General features: G+C 47.6%; 1 protein-coding gene across 1 annotated transcript in view; it reads right to left on the bottom strand.

Annotated features, from left to right (window-relative positions):
- The window catches only part of POLA1 (DNA polymerase alpha 1, catalytic subunit), a 302,830-nt gene that overhangs the window by 85,701 nt on the left and 201,680 nt on the right, over positions 1-15,449 (bottom strand). The window contains exon 35 of the mRNA XM_038757398.1: positions 7,575-7,691. Within this exon, the coding sequence (XP_038613326.1) occupies positions 7,575-7,691 (117 nt within the window). The remainder of the gene's footprint in view (positions 1-7,574; positions 7,692-15,449) is intronic.

Below are 15,449 nucleotides of genomic sequence, written 5' to 3' on the forward strand. Positions count from 1 at the left end.
CCCACTGTCCCCTATTTCACATCTATTACTCTCTTTCGTTTGTACGTGAGCCCACTGTTGGGTAGGGACTGTCTCTATATGTTGCCAATTTGTACTTCCCAAGCGCTTAGTACAGTGCTCTGCACACAGTAAGCGCTCAATAAATACGATTGATGATGATGATATTTATTCTATTTATTTCATCTGGTTAATACGTTTTGTTTTGTTGTCCGTCTCCCCCTTCTAGGCTGTGAGCCCGCTGTCGGGTAGGGACCGTCTCTATATGTTGCCAACCTGGACTTCCCAAGCGCTTAGCACAGTGCTCTGCACACAGTAAGCGCTCAATAAATACGATTGATGATGATGATATTTATTCTATTTATTTCATTTGGTTAACACGTTTTGTTTTGTTGTCCGTCTCCCCCTTCTAGACTGTGAGCCCGCTGTCGGGTAGGGACCGTCTCTATACGTTGCCAAGCTGGACTTCCCAAGCGCTTAGCACAGTGCTCTGCACACAGTAAGCGCTCAATAAATACGATTGAATGAATGAATGGCCGGCAAGGCCCAGGCCCACTCGTTATTTAGTACTCTCCCCAGCGTTTAGCGGAGCTCTCTGCACCGAGCAAGAGCTACAGAAAGACGACGCGAGCCTCTCAGCCCACATCCGTAGGAAAATTGAAATATCCATGTGGGGAGTTACCGTCACCGAGACCCATCCGCCGCTTCGACAGCCGGCCTCGATGGAAACGGGGTTATTTATTCCTTCCTTCTTCTCCCTCCAGATCCTCTCTCGGGCCGCAGTCCCGAATTCTCGGACCGGGACCGTCCAGACGGCCCTGGGGCGGGAGGGAGGAGCGTTCCCTGGTGCCCTTCTCCCTTCCTCCTCTTTGCTTCTCCCTCTTAACTCGCTTCCCCGACTTGACCCTCTTACAGGAGCGAAACACGGCCTCTGACTTGGAATCCCCGTTCTTCTGATGCGCGGCAATCAGTGAGCTTTTAGCGACAGAAATAACATTCGACTCCTTTCTTTCTTTCTTTTTTTTTTTAAAAAACCCAACAAACTGTATTAAGCACTCGCCATGTGTCAAGTACCGCTCTAGATAGAAGTTAATCTGGCTGGACAGAGTCTCTGTCCCACCTGGGGATTTAGAGGCGAGGGTACTGAGGCCCTGAGAAGTTAAGCCAGCGCTTAGAACAGTGCTCCATCATCATCATCAATCGTATTTATTGAGCGCTTACTATGTGCAGAGCACTGTACTAAGCGCTTGGGAAGTACAAATTGGCAACATATAGAGATAGTCCCTACCCCTGCACATAGTAAGCGCTTAACAAATGCCATCATCATCATTATTATTATTAAGTGACCAAGGCCACACGGCAATCAAGTGGCGGAGCTGGGATTGGAACTCAGGCCCTCTGCCTTCCGGGCCTGGGTCCAACCCACTAGGCCACGCTTCTAACGATAATAATAATTATAGGATTTTTTGAGCGCTTACTACGTGCAGGCACTGTGCTAAGCACTGGGGTAGATACAAGCCAATCAGGTTAGACATGCGGCCTTTGGCCACAGTCTTGATCCCCATTTTCCGGACGAGGGAACTGAGGCCCAGAATAATAATCATAATTTGTTAAACGCTTACTACGTTCGGTACAAGTTAATCAGGTTGTCCCACGCGGGGCTCACGGTCTTAAACGCCATTTTCCAGATGGGGTAACTGAGGCCCAGAATAATAATAATTATTTGTTAAACGCTTACTACGCTCGATACAAGTTAATCAGGTTGTCCCACGCAGGGCTCACAGTCTTAAACCCCACTTTCCAGATGGGGTAACTGAGGCCCAGAATGATAATCATAATTTGTTAAACGCTTACTACGTTCGATACAAGTTAATCAGGTTGTACCACGCAGGGTTCACGATCTTAAACCCCATTTTCCAGATGGGGTAACTGAGGCCCAGAATGATAATCATAATTTGTTAAACGCTTACTACGTTCGATATAAGTTAATCAGGTTGTCCCACGCGGGGCTCACGGTCTTAAACCCCATTTTCCAGATGGGGTAACTGAGGCCCAGAATGATAATAATTATTTGTTAAACGCTTACTACGTTCGATCCAAGTTAATCAGGTTGTCCCACGCGGGGCTCACGGTCTTAAACCCCATTTTCCAAATGGGGTAACTGAGGCCCAGAATAATAACCATAATTTGTTAAACGCTTACTACGTTCGATCCAAGTTAATCAGGTTGTCCCACGCGGGGCTCACAGTCTTAAACCCCATTTTCCAGATGGGGTAACTGAGGCCCAGAATGCTAATAATTATTTGTTAAACGCTTACTACGTTCGATCCAAGTTAATCAGGTTGTCCCACGCGGGGCTCACGGTCTTAAACCCCATTGTCCAGACTGAGGCCCAGAGAAGTGAAGCGACTGGCCCAAGGTCACACAGCAGACACATGGAGGAGCCGGGATTAGAACTCACGGCCTCCTGACTCCCAATCCCGGGCTCTAGCTACTAGGCCAGGCTGCTTCCGATTCCGACATCCCTTTGCTAGTCCGTGACCTCCTTGTGGGTCGATTCCTCACCCCCTCGTCCCCCTCTCCATCCCCCCCATCTTACCTCCGTCCCTTCCCCACAGCACCTGTATATATGTATATATGCTTGTCCATATTTTTTTTACTCTATTTATTTATTTTATTTGTACATATCTATTCTATTTATTTTATTTTGTTAGTATGTTTGGTTTTGTTCTCCGTCTCCCCCTTTTAGACTGTGAGCCCGCTGTTGGGTAGGGACTGTCTCTAGATGTTGCCAACTTGTACTTCCCAAGCGCTTAGTACAGTGCTCTGCACACAGTAAGCGCTCAATAAATACGATTGATGATGATGATGATTCTCGGCCTGCTAAAGCGACAGTGCAGTTGCCGGAAGACGCGCGAGGAAGGCCGTCGAAAGATGATTTTTCCACCCGCTGGGCTCTAAGCGCAACCCGTGGTTGCGTCCTTAAGTGATTTTCCCCTGGTGCACTCCACGGCTCAACTCACGGTTCTCTGGCTTTCGGCGGCCCCCTAACTCAGCTTTACAAGCTGCAGAGAATAACAACGGTAATGATAATAATCATTATTACCGCGGCGTTTATTAAGGGCTACCTATTATCACTAATAACAAATAGCACAACTCCATCAGAATAGGCAGAGACGATTCAGAGTAGTAATATTTATTGACGCCTCCTTCCTTGGGGTCTAGACACTTCACGGAACCACGCCCGTCTCTATATGTTGCCAACTTGCAATCAATCAATCAATCAATCGTATTTATTGAGCGCTTACTATGTGCAGAGCACTGTACTAAGCGCTTGGGAAGTACAGATTGGCAACACACAGAGACAGTCCCTACCCAACAGTGGGCTCACAGTCTGAAAGGGGGAGACAGAGAACGAAACCAAACATACCAACAAAATAAATAGGATTGAAATGTACAAGTAAAATAAATAGAGGAATAAATATGTACAACCAGCGCTTGTACTTCCCAAGCGCTCAGTACAGTGCTCCGCACACAGTAAGCGCTCAATAAATACGATCGAATGAATGCGACAGGCACTGTTCCGCGCGCTGGGGCAGACGTGAGGGAATCGGGTGGGAAACGGTCCCGATCCGATGTGGCGCTTGCACGCTTTGTCCCCATTTGACAGGTGAGGGAACTGAGGCTCAGAGAAGGAAGGCGACTTGCCCACAGCAGCCGAGTGGCGGGGCCGGGATTAGAACCCAGGTCCTTCGGACCCGCTACGTCACGCGCTCCTCAATCGGCACGGCGTCTGGTTCCCCGACAGGAGTTGGGACGTCGAGAAGCAGGGTGGCTCAGTGGAAAGAGCCCGAGCTTGGGAGCCAGAGGACCTGGGTTCTAATCCCAGCTCCGCTACTTGTCCGTTCTGTGAGCCTGGGCAAGACACGTCACTTCTCTGTGCCTCAGTTACCTCACCTGTAAAATGGGGATTAAGCTCCACTTGGGACAACCTGATTATCTTGTATTTACACCATCATCATCATCATCATCAATCGTATTTATTGAGCGCTTACTGTGGGCAGAGCGCTGGACTAAGCGCTTGGGAAGTACAAATTGGCAACATCTAGAGACAGTCCCTACCCAACAGTGGGCTCACAGTCTAAAAGGGGGAGACGGAGAACAAAACCAAACATACTAACAAAATAAAATAAATAGAATAGATATGTACAAGTAAAATAAATAAACAGAGTAATAAATATGTACAAACATATATACACCAGCGCTTACAACAACGCTCGGCACAGAGTAAGTGCTTATCAGACACCATCGTTATTATGGTGGTGACAGGGGAAGCAGAGTGGCTCAGTGGAAAGAGCGCGGGTTTGGGAGTCAGAGGTCACGGGATCGAATCCCGGCTCTGCCACTTGTCAGCTGTGTGACCTTGGGCAAGCCACTTAACTTCTCTGGGCCTCAGTTACCTCATCTGTAAAATGGGGATGAAGACTGTGAGCCCCACAAGGGACAAACTGAAAACCTTGTATCTTCCGCAGCGCTTAGAACAGTGCTTTGCACATAGTAAGCGCTTAACAAATACCACCATTATTATTATTATTATTATTCTTAGGAGAGCTCCTTCTTCCGAACCATTTCCCCAGATCACCAGAAGCAGTGTGGCTCAGTGGAAAGAGCCTGGGCTTTGGTGGCAGAGGCTGTGGGTTCAAATCCCAGCTCTGCCAATTGTCAGCTGTGTGACTCTGGGCAAGTCACTTCACTTCTCTGGGCCTCAGTTACCTCATCTGTAAAATGGGGTATTAAGACTGTGAGCCCCCCGTGGGACAACTTGATCAACTTGTAATAATAATAACAATAATTTAGAAAGCAGCGTGGCTCGGTGGAAAGAGCACGGGCTTTGGAGTCGGAGGTCATGGGTTCGAATCCCGGCTCCACCACATGTCTGCTGTGTGACCTTGGGTAACTTCTCTGAGCCTCAGTTCCCTCATCTGGAAAATGGGGATTAAAACTGTGAGCCCCACGTGGGACAACCTGATCACCTTGTATCCCCCCCAGCGCTTAGAACAGTGCTTTGCACATAGTAAGCGCTTAACAAATGCCATTATTAAGATACAAGCCAATCAGGTTCGACATGCGGCCTTTGGCCACAGTCTCAATCCCCATTTTCTGGACGAGGGAACTGAGGCCCAGAATGATAATCATAATTTGTTAAATGCTTACTACGTTCGATACAAGTTAATCAGGTTGTTCCACGCGGGGCTCACGGTCTTAAACCCCACTTTCCAGATGGGGTAACTGAGGCCCAGAATGATAATAATAATTTGTTAAACGCTTACTACGTGGAAAATGGGGATTAAAACTGTGAGCCCCACGAGGGACAACCTGATCACCTTGTATCCCCCCCGGCGCTTAGAACAGTGCTTTGCACATAGTAAGCGCTTAACAAATGCCTTTATTATTATTATTATTGTTATTATTATTATTACCAGGCAAACCAGCCCTAGCAATGAATCCCGGGGGCCATTCCTGCTTACATCTGTTGCCCTCCCTTTTCATATCCGACCGACAATGACCCTCCCCGGCTTCAAAGCCTTATCAAACTCCCATCTCCTCCAAGAGACCTTCCCCGACGAAGCCCTCCTTTCCTTTTTTCCCAATCCCTTCCGACTTGCTCCCTTTATTCGTCCCCGCTCCCAGCCCCACAGCCCTTATGCCCACATCTACACCATGCTGAAGAGCCTGGGCCCGGGAGTCAGAAGGTCATGGGTTCTAATCCCAGCTCCACCGTTTGTCTGCTGTGTGACCCTGGACTAGTCACTTCAATCCTCTGGGCCTCAGTTCCCTCATCTGGAAAATGGGGATTGAGATGGTGAGCCCCACATGGGACAAGGGATGTGCCCAATCCTATATGTTTGTATCCAACCCAGCGCTTGGCACACGGTAAGAGCTCAACAAATACCACAATTATTACTATTATTATTACTTTTATCCACCAGGCCACGCTGCTTGCCTGGTAGGCCTCAGTTCCCTCATCTGGAAAATGGGGATTGAGACTGTGAGCCCCACATGGGACAAGGGATGTGCCCAATCCTATTTGTTTGTATCCAACCCAGCGCTTAGTTCAGTGCCTGGCACACGGTAAGAGCTCAACAAATACCACAATTATTACTATTATTATTACTATCATCCACCAGGCCACGCTGCTTGCCTGGTAGGCCTCAGTCCCCTCATCTGGAAAATGGGGATTGAGACTGAGCCCCACATGGGACAAGGGATGTGCCCAATCCCATTTGTTTGTATCCAACCCAGCGCTTAGTTCAGTGCCTGACACATGGTAAGAGCTCAACAAATACCACAATTATTATTATTATTACTATTATCCACAAGGCCACGCTGCTTGCCTGGTAGGCCTCAGTCCCCTCATCTGGAAAATGGGGATTTAGACTGTGAGCCCCACATGGGACAAGGGATGTGCCCAATCCTATTTGTTTGTATCCAACCCAGCGCTTAGTTCCCAGACTGAGCCCCTTCCTTCCTCTCCCCCTCGTCCCCCTCTCCATCCCCCTCATTTTACCTCCTTCCCTTCCCCACAGCACCCGTATATATGTATATATGTTTGTACAGATTCATTTCTCTATTTATTTGTTTATTTTACTTGTACATATCTATTCTATTTATTTTATTTTGTTAGTATGTTTGGTTTTGTTGTCTGTCTCCCCCTTCTAGACTGTGAGCCCACTGTTGGGTAGGGACCGTCTCTATATGTTGCCAACTTGGACTTCCCAAGCGCTTAGTCCAGTGCTCTGCACACAGTAAGCACTCAATAAATACGACTGATCGACTGATTGATTAGTATAGTGCTCTGCACACAGTAAGCGCTCAATAAATACGACTGACTGACTGGTTGGCACACGGTAAGAGCTCAACAAATACCACAGTTATTATTATTATTACTATTATCCACTAGGCCACGCCGCTTGCCTGGTAGGCCTCAGTTTCCTCACCTGGAAAACGGGGGATAGAACTGTGGGCCCTTCGTCGACGTGGTCTGCGCCCAACCTGATCATCTTCGACCGATCGATCAGTCGTATTTATTGAGTGCTCACTGTGTGCAGAGCACTGTACTAAGCGCTTGGGAAGTACAAGTTGGCGACATATAGAGACAACAGTGGGTTCACAGTCATCTTGTATGTCCTCCGGCGCTTAGGGCAGCGCCTGGCACATAATCCGCGCTTAACAAGTACCACAGTCGTCATCGCCACCTCTCCCCTGTTGTCCTCTGCGCACGGTAAGCGATCGGCGAATTTGACCGTCGGGCGGAATGATTTCCCGTGGCTCCGCTAGCCCCCTCCCGCCCCGTCCCGGGCTACCTCATCTGTAAAATGGGGATGAAGACTGTGAGCCCCCGGTGGGACAACCTGATCACCTTGTAACCTCCCCAGCGCTTAGAACAGTGCTTTGCACATAGTAAGCGCTTAATAAATGCCATTATTATTATTATTATTATTATTATTATTATTATTAGCCCAACCTTGGCTGCAGGTTGCCCGTGGATCCCAGAGCCCCAGGGCTCAGTCACCTACCTCTGGCTTCAGGGTGGCCTTCTTGCAGGCCGGGCAGAGGGGGCCGCTCCGCGAGAAGCGGACGGGGAGGCGGCGAGTTCGGTGCTGACACGTCGGCTCCTCGCAGACCAACCAGCCCTGCCGGCGACAAAGGGACAGGATGAGAAGGAATCATCATCATCATCATCATATCGTTATTATTATTACTGCATTTGTTAAGCGTTTACTATGAGCCAAGCACTGTTCGAAGCGCTGGGAGAGATACGGGGTCATCGGGTTGTCCCAAGCGCGGCTCGTGCTTTTAATCCCCCTTTTACAGATCAATCAATCAATCATATTTATTGAGCGCTTACTATGTGCAGAGCACCGTACTAAGCGCTTGGGAAGTACAAATTTGCAACATATACAGTCCCTACCCAACATTGGGCTCACAGTCTAAAAGGGGGAGACAGAGGAAAAAAAAAAAAACCAAACATACTAACAAAATAAAATCAATAGAATAGATATGTACAAGTAAAATAAATAGAGTAATAAATATGTACAAACATATATACATATATACAGGTATATATGTACAGATGAGGTAACTGAGGCCCAGAGAGGTTAAGTGATTTGCCCACGGTCACACAGCAGACAATAATAATAATGGCATTTATTAAGCGCTTATTAGGTGCAAAGCACTGTTCTAAGCGCCGGGGAGGTTACAAGGAGATCAGGTTGTCCCACAGGAGGCTCACAGTCGTCATTCCCATTGTACAGATGAGGGAACTGGGGCACGGAGAAGTGAAGTGACTTACCCAAAGTCACAGAGCTGACAATATATACCTGTATATATGTTTGTACATATTCATTACTCTATTTATCTTACTTGTACATATCTATTCTATTTATTTTATCTTGTTAGTATGTTTGGTTTTGTTCTCTGTCTCCCCCTTTTAGACTGTGAGCCCACTGTTGGGTAGGGACTGTCTCTAGATGTTGCCAACTTGGACTTCCCAAGCGCTTAGTACAGTGCTCTGCACACGGTAAGCGCTCAATAAATACGATTGATGCTGAATTGGCAGAGCCGGGATTAGAACTCACGCCTTCTGACTCCCAAGCCTGGGCTCTTTCCACTAAGCCACACGGCTCCTCTATGATGATGTATAATAATGACTAAGGTACTCCTTATGCGCTTACTATGTCATCATCATCATCATCATCATCAATTGTATTTATTGAGCGCTTACTGTGTGCAGAGCACTGTACTAAGCGCTCGGGAAGTACAAGTTGGCAACATATAGAGACGGTCCCTACCCACTGTTCTAAGCGCTGGGAATGATACAAGTCAGTCGGGTTGGACACGGTCCCCGTCCCTCCCGCGTGGGGCTCACACGCTTATCCCCGTTTTACAGATGAGGGAACTGAGGCCCAGTGAAGTAGCTTGCCCAAGGTCACACAGCAGGCGTGGAGGAGCCGGAATTAGAACCCAGGTCCTTCTGAGTCCCAGGCCCGGGCTCTATCCTCTAAGCCACATTGCTTCCTCTGTGAGGAGGAGGAGGAGGAGGAGGAGGAGTGAGAGGGACAGATCGGTCACTCTGATCTCTTGGCAGGCAGAAGTGGAATAAAAAACCCGACTACGAGCCGATGAAGTCTTCTCTAATTCCGTCGTATGACACCCGCCCCTGCTGTGCTCAATAAATACCATATATAAATAAATATAATAAATAAAAATAAATAAAATAAATATAAAAATATAAAATACAAATATAAAAATATAAAAAATAAATAAATAAAAATAAATAAATAAATGAATAAATAGATGTAAATAAATAAATAAATACTGCGGTGCTCAATAAATACCACTGATTCTTTCATCAAACAGCACAGGCTCTTACGGATCCATCAATCAACGCTCAGTAAATACCACTGACCTCACCTCATCTGTTTGGAACCCAATGTCTTTCCCCTTCACGGTCCTCTGTGGTAGGAACGGCACTTAGGGAGTGACGGCTCCGCACTGTACTGAGCGCCCAAGTCCCCCTTTTGGACTGTGAGCCCACTGTTGGGTTGGGACTGTCTCTATATGTTGCCAATTTGTACTTCCCAAGCGCTTGGTACAGTGCTCTGCACATAGTAAGCGCTCAATAAATACGATTGATGATGATGACACGAGCAGATGATCCGTTCGCTGCCCCTGAGGAGCCTGCAGCCTGGCCTAGTGTGGTCTCCTAGACTATGAGCCCACTGTTGGGTAGGGACCGTCTCTATATGTTGCCAACTTGGACTTCCCGAGCGCTTAGTACAGTGCTCTGCACATAGTAAGCGCTCAATAAATACGATTGATGATGATGACACGAGCAGATGATCCGTTCACTGCCCCTGAGGAGCCTGCAGCCTGGCCTCGTGTGGTCTCCTAGACTATGAGCCCACTGTTGGGTAGGGACCGTCTCTATATGTTGCCAACTTGGACTTCCCAAGCGCTTAGTACAGTGCTCTGCACATAGTAAGCGCTCAATAAATACGATTGATGATGATGACACGAGCAGATGATCCGTTCGCTGCCCCTGAGGAGCCTGCAGCCTGGCCTAGTCTGGTCTCCTAGACTATAAGCCCACTGTTGGGTAGGGACCGTCTCTATATGTTGCCAACTTGGACTTCCCAAGCGCTTAGTACAGTGCTCTGCACCCAGTAAGCGCTCAATAAATACGATCGATTGATTGATAGCGGACGGAACACGGGCCCGGAAGCCAGAGGCCCTGGGTTCTAATCCCGGCTCCGCCACCTGCCCGCCGGGTGACCTTGGGGAAGTCGCTTCACTTCTCCGGGCCTCAGTTTCCTCAACTGCCAAATGGGGATGCACCACCTGTCTGTTCCCCCTCCTACTTCGACTGTGTCTGACCTGATAAACACGTATCTACTCCGGGGCTCAGAATAGTGCTTGTCAACGAGTGAGCTCTGTAACAAATAACCTTTTCATTATATTATTATTAATGAGGAATACAGACATAAACGAATTTACACACGGCAGTCAAAATAAATATTTGAATATACAACTGAATAAAGGCATATGCCAACGTGCTGAGGGTGGGAATGAATACAAATGAAAGAACTTGGAAGAGTTCTCCAGAGGAAAATCTCACAAACAAAAGCAGACCTTCACAACCCGGGACACCAAGTCCAAAGGCGCTTTGTAAAGACTCCCAGGTTTTTTATGGATTTATGTGCTTTCTGGGTGCCAAGCACTGTGCTGAGCGCTTAGGACTAACCAGGAGAAGCAGCAAGGCCTAGTGGAGAAGCTGGGAGTCAAAGGACCTGGGTTCTAATCCCGGCTCTATTCCCAGTCCGCTGTGTGAGCTTGGGCAAGTTGCTGAACTTATCCTGGCCTCAGTTTCCTCAAATGAAAAACTGGGATTCAATACCCCGGCACTTAGCACAGTGCTTTCCCCAGGAAGCACTTAATAAAATAATAATAACGATAATGACCATAAACACAGGTCATGCGCACACCTCGTAGACCCTGGGGCCAAGTTTTTTTTTTTGATGGCATTTATTAAGCGCTTACTATGTGCAAAGCACTGTTCTAAGCGCTGGGGAAGTTACAAGGCGATCAGGTTGTCCCTCAGGGGGCTCCCGGTCTTAATCCCCATTTTACAGATGAGGGAACTGAGGCCCAGAGAAGTGAAGTGACTTGCCCAAAGTCACACAGCTGACAATTGGCAGAGCTGGGATTTGAACCCATGACCTCTGACTCCAAAGCCCGGGCTCTTTCCACTGAGCCACGCTGTGACTCAAGTTGACGTCACACGATGAAATTCTACGTGGAATTCGTTCAATGGAAAAGAAGTCTCTAATTCTAATAATAATAATAATAATAATGGTAGCATTTATTAAGCGCTTACTATGTGCAAAGCACTGTTCTAAGCGCTAGGGAGGTTACAAGGTGATCAGGTTGTCCCACGGGGGGCTCACGGTCTTCACCCCATTGAGGGAACTGAGGCCTAGAGAAGTGACTTGCCCGAAGTGGTGGAGCCGGGATTTGAACCCATGACCTCTGACTCCAAAGCCCGGGCTCTTTCCACGGAGCCACGCTGCTTCTCAATAATAATAATAATAATAGTAATAGTGTTTGTTTTCAGGCACTGTTCGAAGCGCTGAGGTGAATACAAGCAAATTGGGTTGGATGCAATCCCTGGCCCACATGGGACTCCCTGATTTCATCCCCATTTTAGAGAATGGACACTGGAATCGGACAGAACAACAATGATAAAATGGATCCTGATGGGATTTTGTACTCGTCTCACTTCTATTACCGTGCCACCCTCTTTTCCTCCGTGCCCAGTGCTTAGAAAAGTGCGAGGGCACGCATTGGGGTAGATACAAGATAATCAGGCTGGACGCCAACCCTGTCTCATGGGGGGCTCGGAGCTTTAATCCCCATTGTGCGGACGAGGCTCGGAAAAATGACTCGCACAAGGTCACACGGCTGACGCGGGGCGGGGCTGGGATTAGAACCCAGGTCCCCCTGCCAACCAGGCTCGAGACCTACTAGGCCACGCTGCTAAATGCTCTTTCTGCGAGGCCACGGTGACGATTTTATTGATGCGCCCTGAGAAATTAAGTTTCTCGTGGACATTGTCTGTGTCTACCACCCCTACTGAACTCTACCAATCCCTATTTCATCCCTCCTTAGCCCCAAGTGCTCCCAAGCGCTTAGTACAGTGCTCTGCGCCCAGTAAGTGCGTAATAAATAGCTCTGTTGGAAGAAGAACTCAATAAAATATTGATTGGCCGACTGACAGTTACAGGCTGACTGATAGTTATAGGCAGCAGACGACCACCAAAAAATATCACAATCCATTTAAGGATCTCTTTTTGAAAAGCGAAACAAAAGAGAGTGAAATTAATCGCTTAGGTTTTCCGATAATTGTTTACTGTAAGGATCGATACCCACGCTCGGTACGGTGGTTAAGAGAACGTCAGGGAAAATAAAATCTGTTCTTTTGGAAATCCTTCGGTGTCTTAAAATCTTTCCGCGCATCACCACCCCAATTATCAACAAGTGCCAAATTGTCAAATCACCTGAATTTCCAGCAAAACATTGAAATCCCTCTATGACACAGAGAGTGACTAAATGTCCCCTGAATTCATATAGAAAACAGATAATGTAATTTGTCTAGACTTCCTACCAGTTATAATTAACATTAAAGAGGTCTTTTCTTCTCTGCCACCTCTCTATTCAGTACTTATTTGGGTTTGTTTGTACTTAGTATCTGTTAATCTCTCTTTACAAATGACAACAATAACTAGTGCTATTATCCATGGAAATTAAACCTGCGGATAAAATGCAGAGGGAATTCCGATCCGCAAAAAAAACCACTATTGGAAGGCCGGGCTCTTTATGTGTCTTGCTCTGCTTTGATAATCAAGCCGCTGGCCACAATATAATTTTTAAACAAACTTTCCCACAGCAAACACTCCACCATCGAAATCAACTCAGACTCTGGTCGGGACTCGATTTTCTCAAGGGGCCTCGCCGTCCACCTGGATTTAACGAGAACCCACGAGTCTCTCGAGCGCTCAGTACAGTGCTCTGCACGTAGAAAGCGCCCACTGTTGGGTAGGGACTGTCCCTATATGTTGCCAATTTGTACTTCCCAAGCGCTTAGTACAGTGCTCTGCACACAGTAAGCGCTCAATAAATACGATTGATGATGATACATCCCCCTTTTAGACTGTGAACCCACTGTTGGGTAAGGACTGTCTCTATATGTTGCCAATTTGTACTTCCCAAGCGCTTAGTACAGTGCTCTGCACACAGTAAGCGCTCAATAAATACGATTGATGATGATACATCCCCCTTTTAGACTGTGAACCCACTGTTGGGTAGGGACTGTCTCTATATGTTGCCAATTTGTACTTCCCAAGCGCTTAGTACAGTGCTCTGCACATAGTAAGCGCTCAATAAATACGATTGATGATGATGATGATACATGAATGCCAATGATTGACTGATCAACTGAGTTCACAAGACGCAGACTTGGTCTCAAAGGACTAATAAATGATAATAATGGTGGCATTTGTTAAGCGCTTACTAAGGACTATAAATGATAATAATGGTGGCATTTGTTGAGCGCTTACTATGTATCAGGCGCTGTATTAGGCAGATCCAAGTAAATCAGGTTGGACACAGTCGCTGTCCCATGGGGGGCTCACAGTCTCAACCCCCGTTTTCGAGGTGAGGGAACGGAGGCCTGGAGAAGTGAAGTGACTCGCCCGAGGCCACGCAGCGGACGAATGACAGGAGTCAGGATTAGAACCCAGATCCTTCTGACTCCCAGTCTCAAGCTCTGTCCACTAGGCCACACCGCTCATTGATCTAAGGCCGCCAAACGGGGGCCGGCAGACGGGAGACACAGGAGGGTTGCTGTCGGAGAGAATGGGGACGAGGGGATTGACCCGTATCAGGGTGGACGGAGAACCATCATCAAAATGCGATCCGACACTGGAGACGCGATAACAATAATAAAACTGATAATGATAATTGTATTATCATTATGGTACTCGTTAAGCCCTGACTATGTGCCTAGCACTGTTCTAAGCTTTGGGCTAAATACAGCTTAATCAGGTTGGACCCAATCCCTGTCCCACGTGGGGCTCACAGTCTTCAGCCCCATTTTCCAGGTGAGGGAACTGAGGCCCAGAGAAGTGAAATGACTTGCCCTACAAACGGTGGAGCTCCTTCTGATTCCCAGGCCCGTCTGCTGTGTGACCTTGGGCAAATCACTTGGCTTCTCCGGGCCTCGGTTACCTCATCGGCCAAACGGCGATTGAGACTGGCAGCCCCACGTGGGACAGGGACTGTGTCCAACCCGATGTGCTTGTATCCACCCCGGCGCTTAGTACAGTGCCTGGCACATAGTAAGCGCTTTACAAATGCCATAACAGTGATGATAACTATGATGATGATGATAATTACTGCGGCTATCATCATCATCAATCGTATTTATTGAGCGCTTACTATGTGCAGAGCACTGTACTAAGCGCTTGGGAAGTACAAATTGTCAACATATAGAGACAGTCCCTACCCAACAGTGGGCTCACAGTCTAAAAGGGGGTGACAGAGAACAAAACCAAACATACTGACAAAATAAAATAAATAGAATAGATATGTACAAGTAAATTAAATAATAAATAGAGTAATAAATATGTACAAATATATATACATATATACAGGTGCTGTGGGGAAGGGAAGGAGGCAAGATGGGGGGGATGGAGAGGGGGACGAGGGGGAGAGGAAGGAAGGGGCTCTGTCTGGGAAGGCCTCCTAATACGAACGACGAAGAGCAGGATAGGCTCAGGATGGGTTCCAGGCCCGTAGGAAAGGTTCGTGCTTCCTTCTTCTGTCTCTCCATCCGCTCTCCTCCTTCCTTCCCTCTCCCCGCCCTTCCTGAGGATGCAAAACGGAGGCCAGAATTCCAGGGCTCCCCCCCTCCCCTCCCGCTTCGCCCGGGGACACGTTTCCCTCCGGCAGGATAATCCACAGGTGGAAATCGGGGCCCCTTCCCGACAGTGTCTGGGAAGTAATCCCACCTGCTTGGCAAGAGTGACGTGTTGTGATTTGGGATTTCCAGAAATATCAAACACCCAGTTGCTTCCTGACCCATATTGCACCCAAAAACGGTGCGTGGGTGAGGGAGGGTTCCCAAGATCACCGGGGGGGACCTTCGAACGGGAGCATCGTTTTGCTTTTAAAGTTAGCACTCCTTCGTGGCAACCCGCTGGCATGTCAAGGTGCGATTATTAAGTCTCCGAGAGGTGCCAGAGCAGGAGATGAAAGAGCAGGGCCTGGAAAATAAATATCTACCCGACCCAAGTTAATCCAAAAATAAAAAGGTATTTTTAACAAAGTTATCT

Source organism: Tachyglossus aculeatus, chromosome 15 (assembly GCF_015852505.1).
Source record: "Tachyglossus aculeatus isolate mTacAcu1 chromosome 15, mTacAcu1.pri, whole genome shotgun sequence".
NCBI lineage: Eukaryota > Metazoa > Chordata > Mammalia > Monotremata > Tachyglossidae > Tachyglossus > Tachyglossus aculeatus.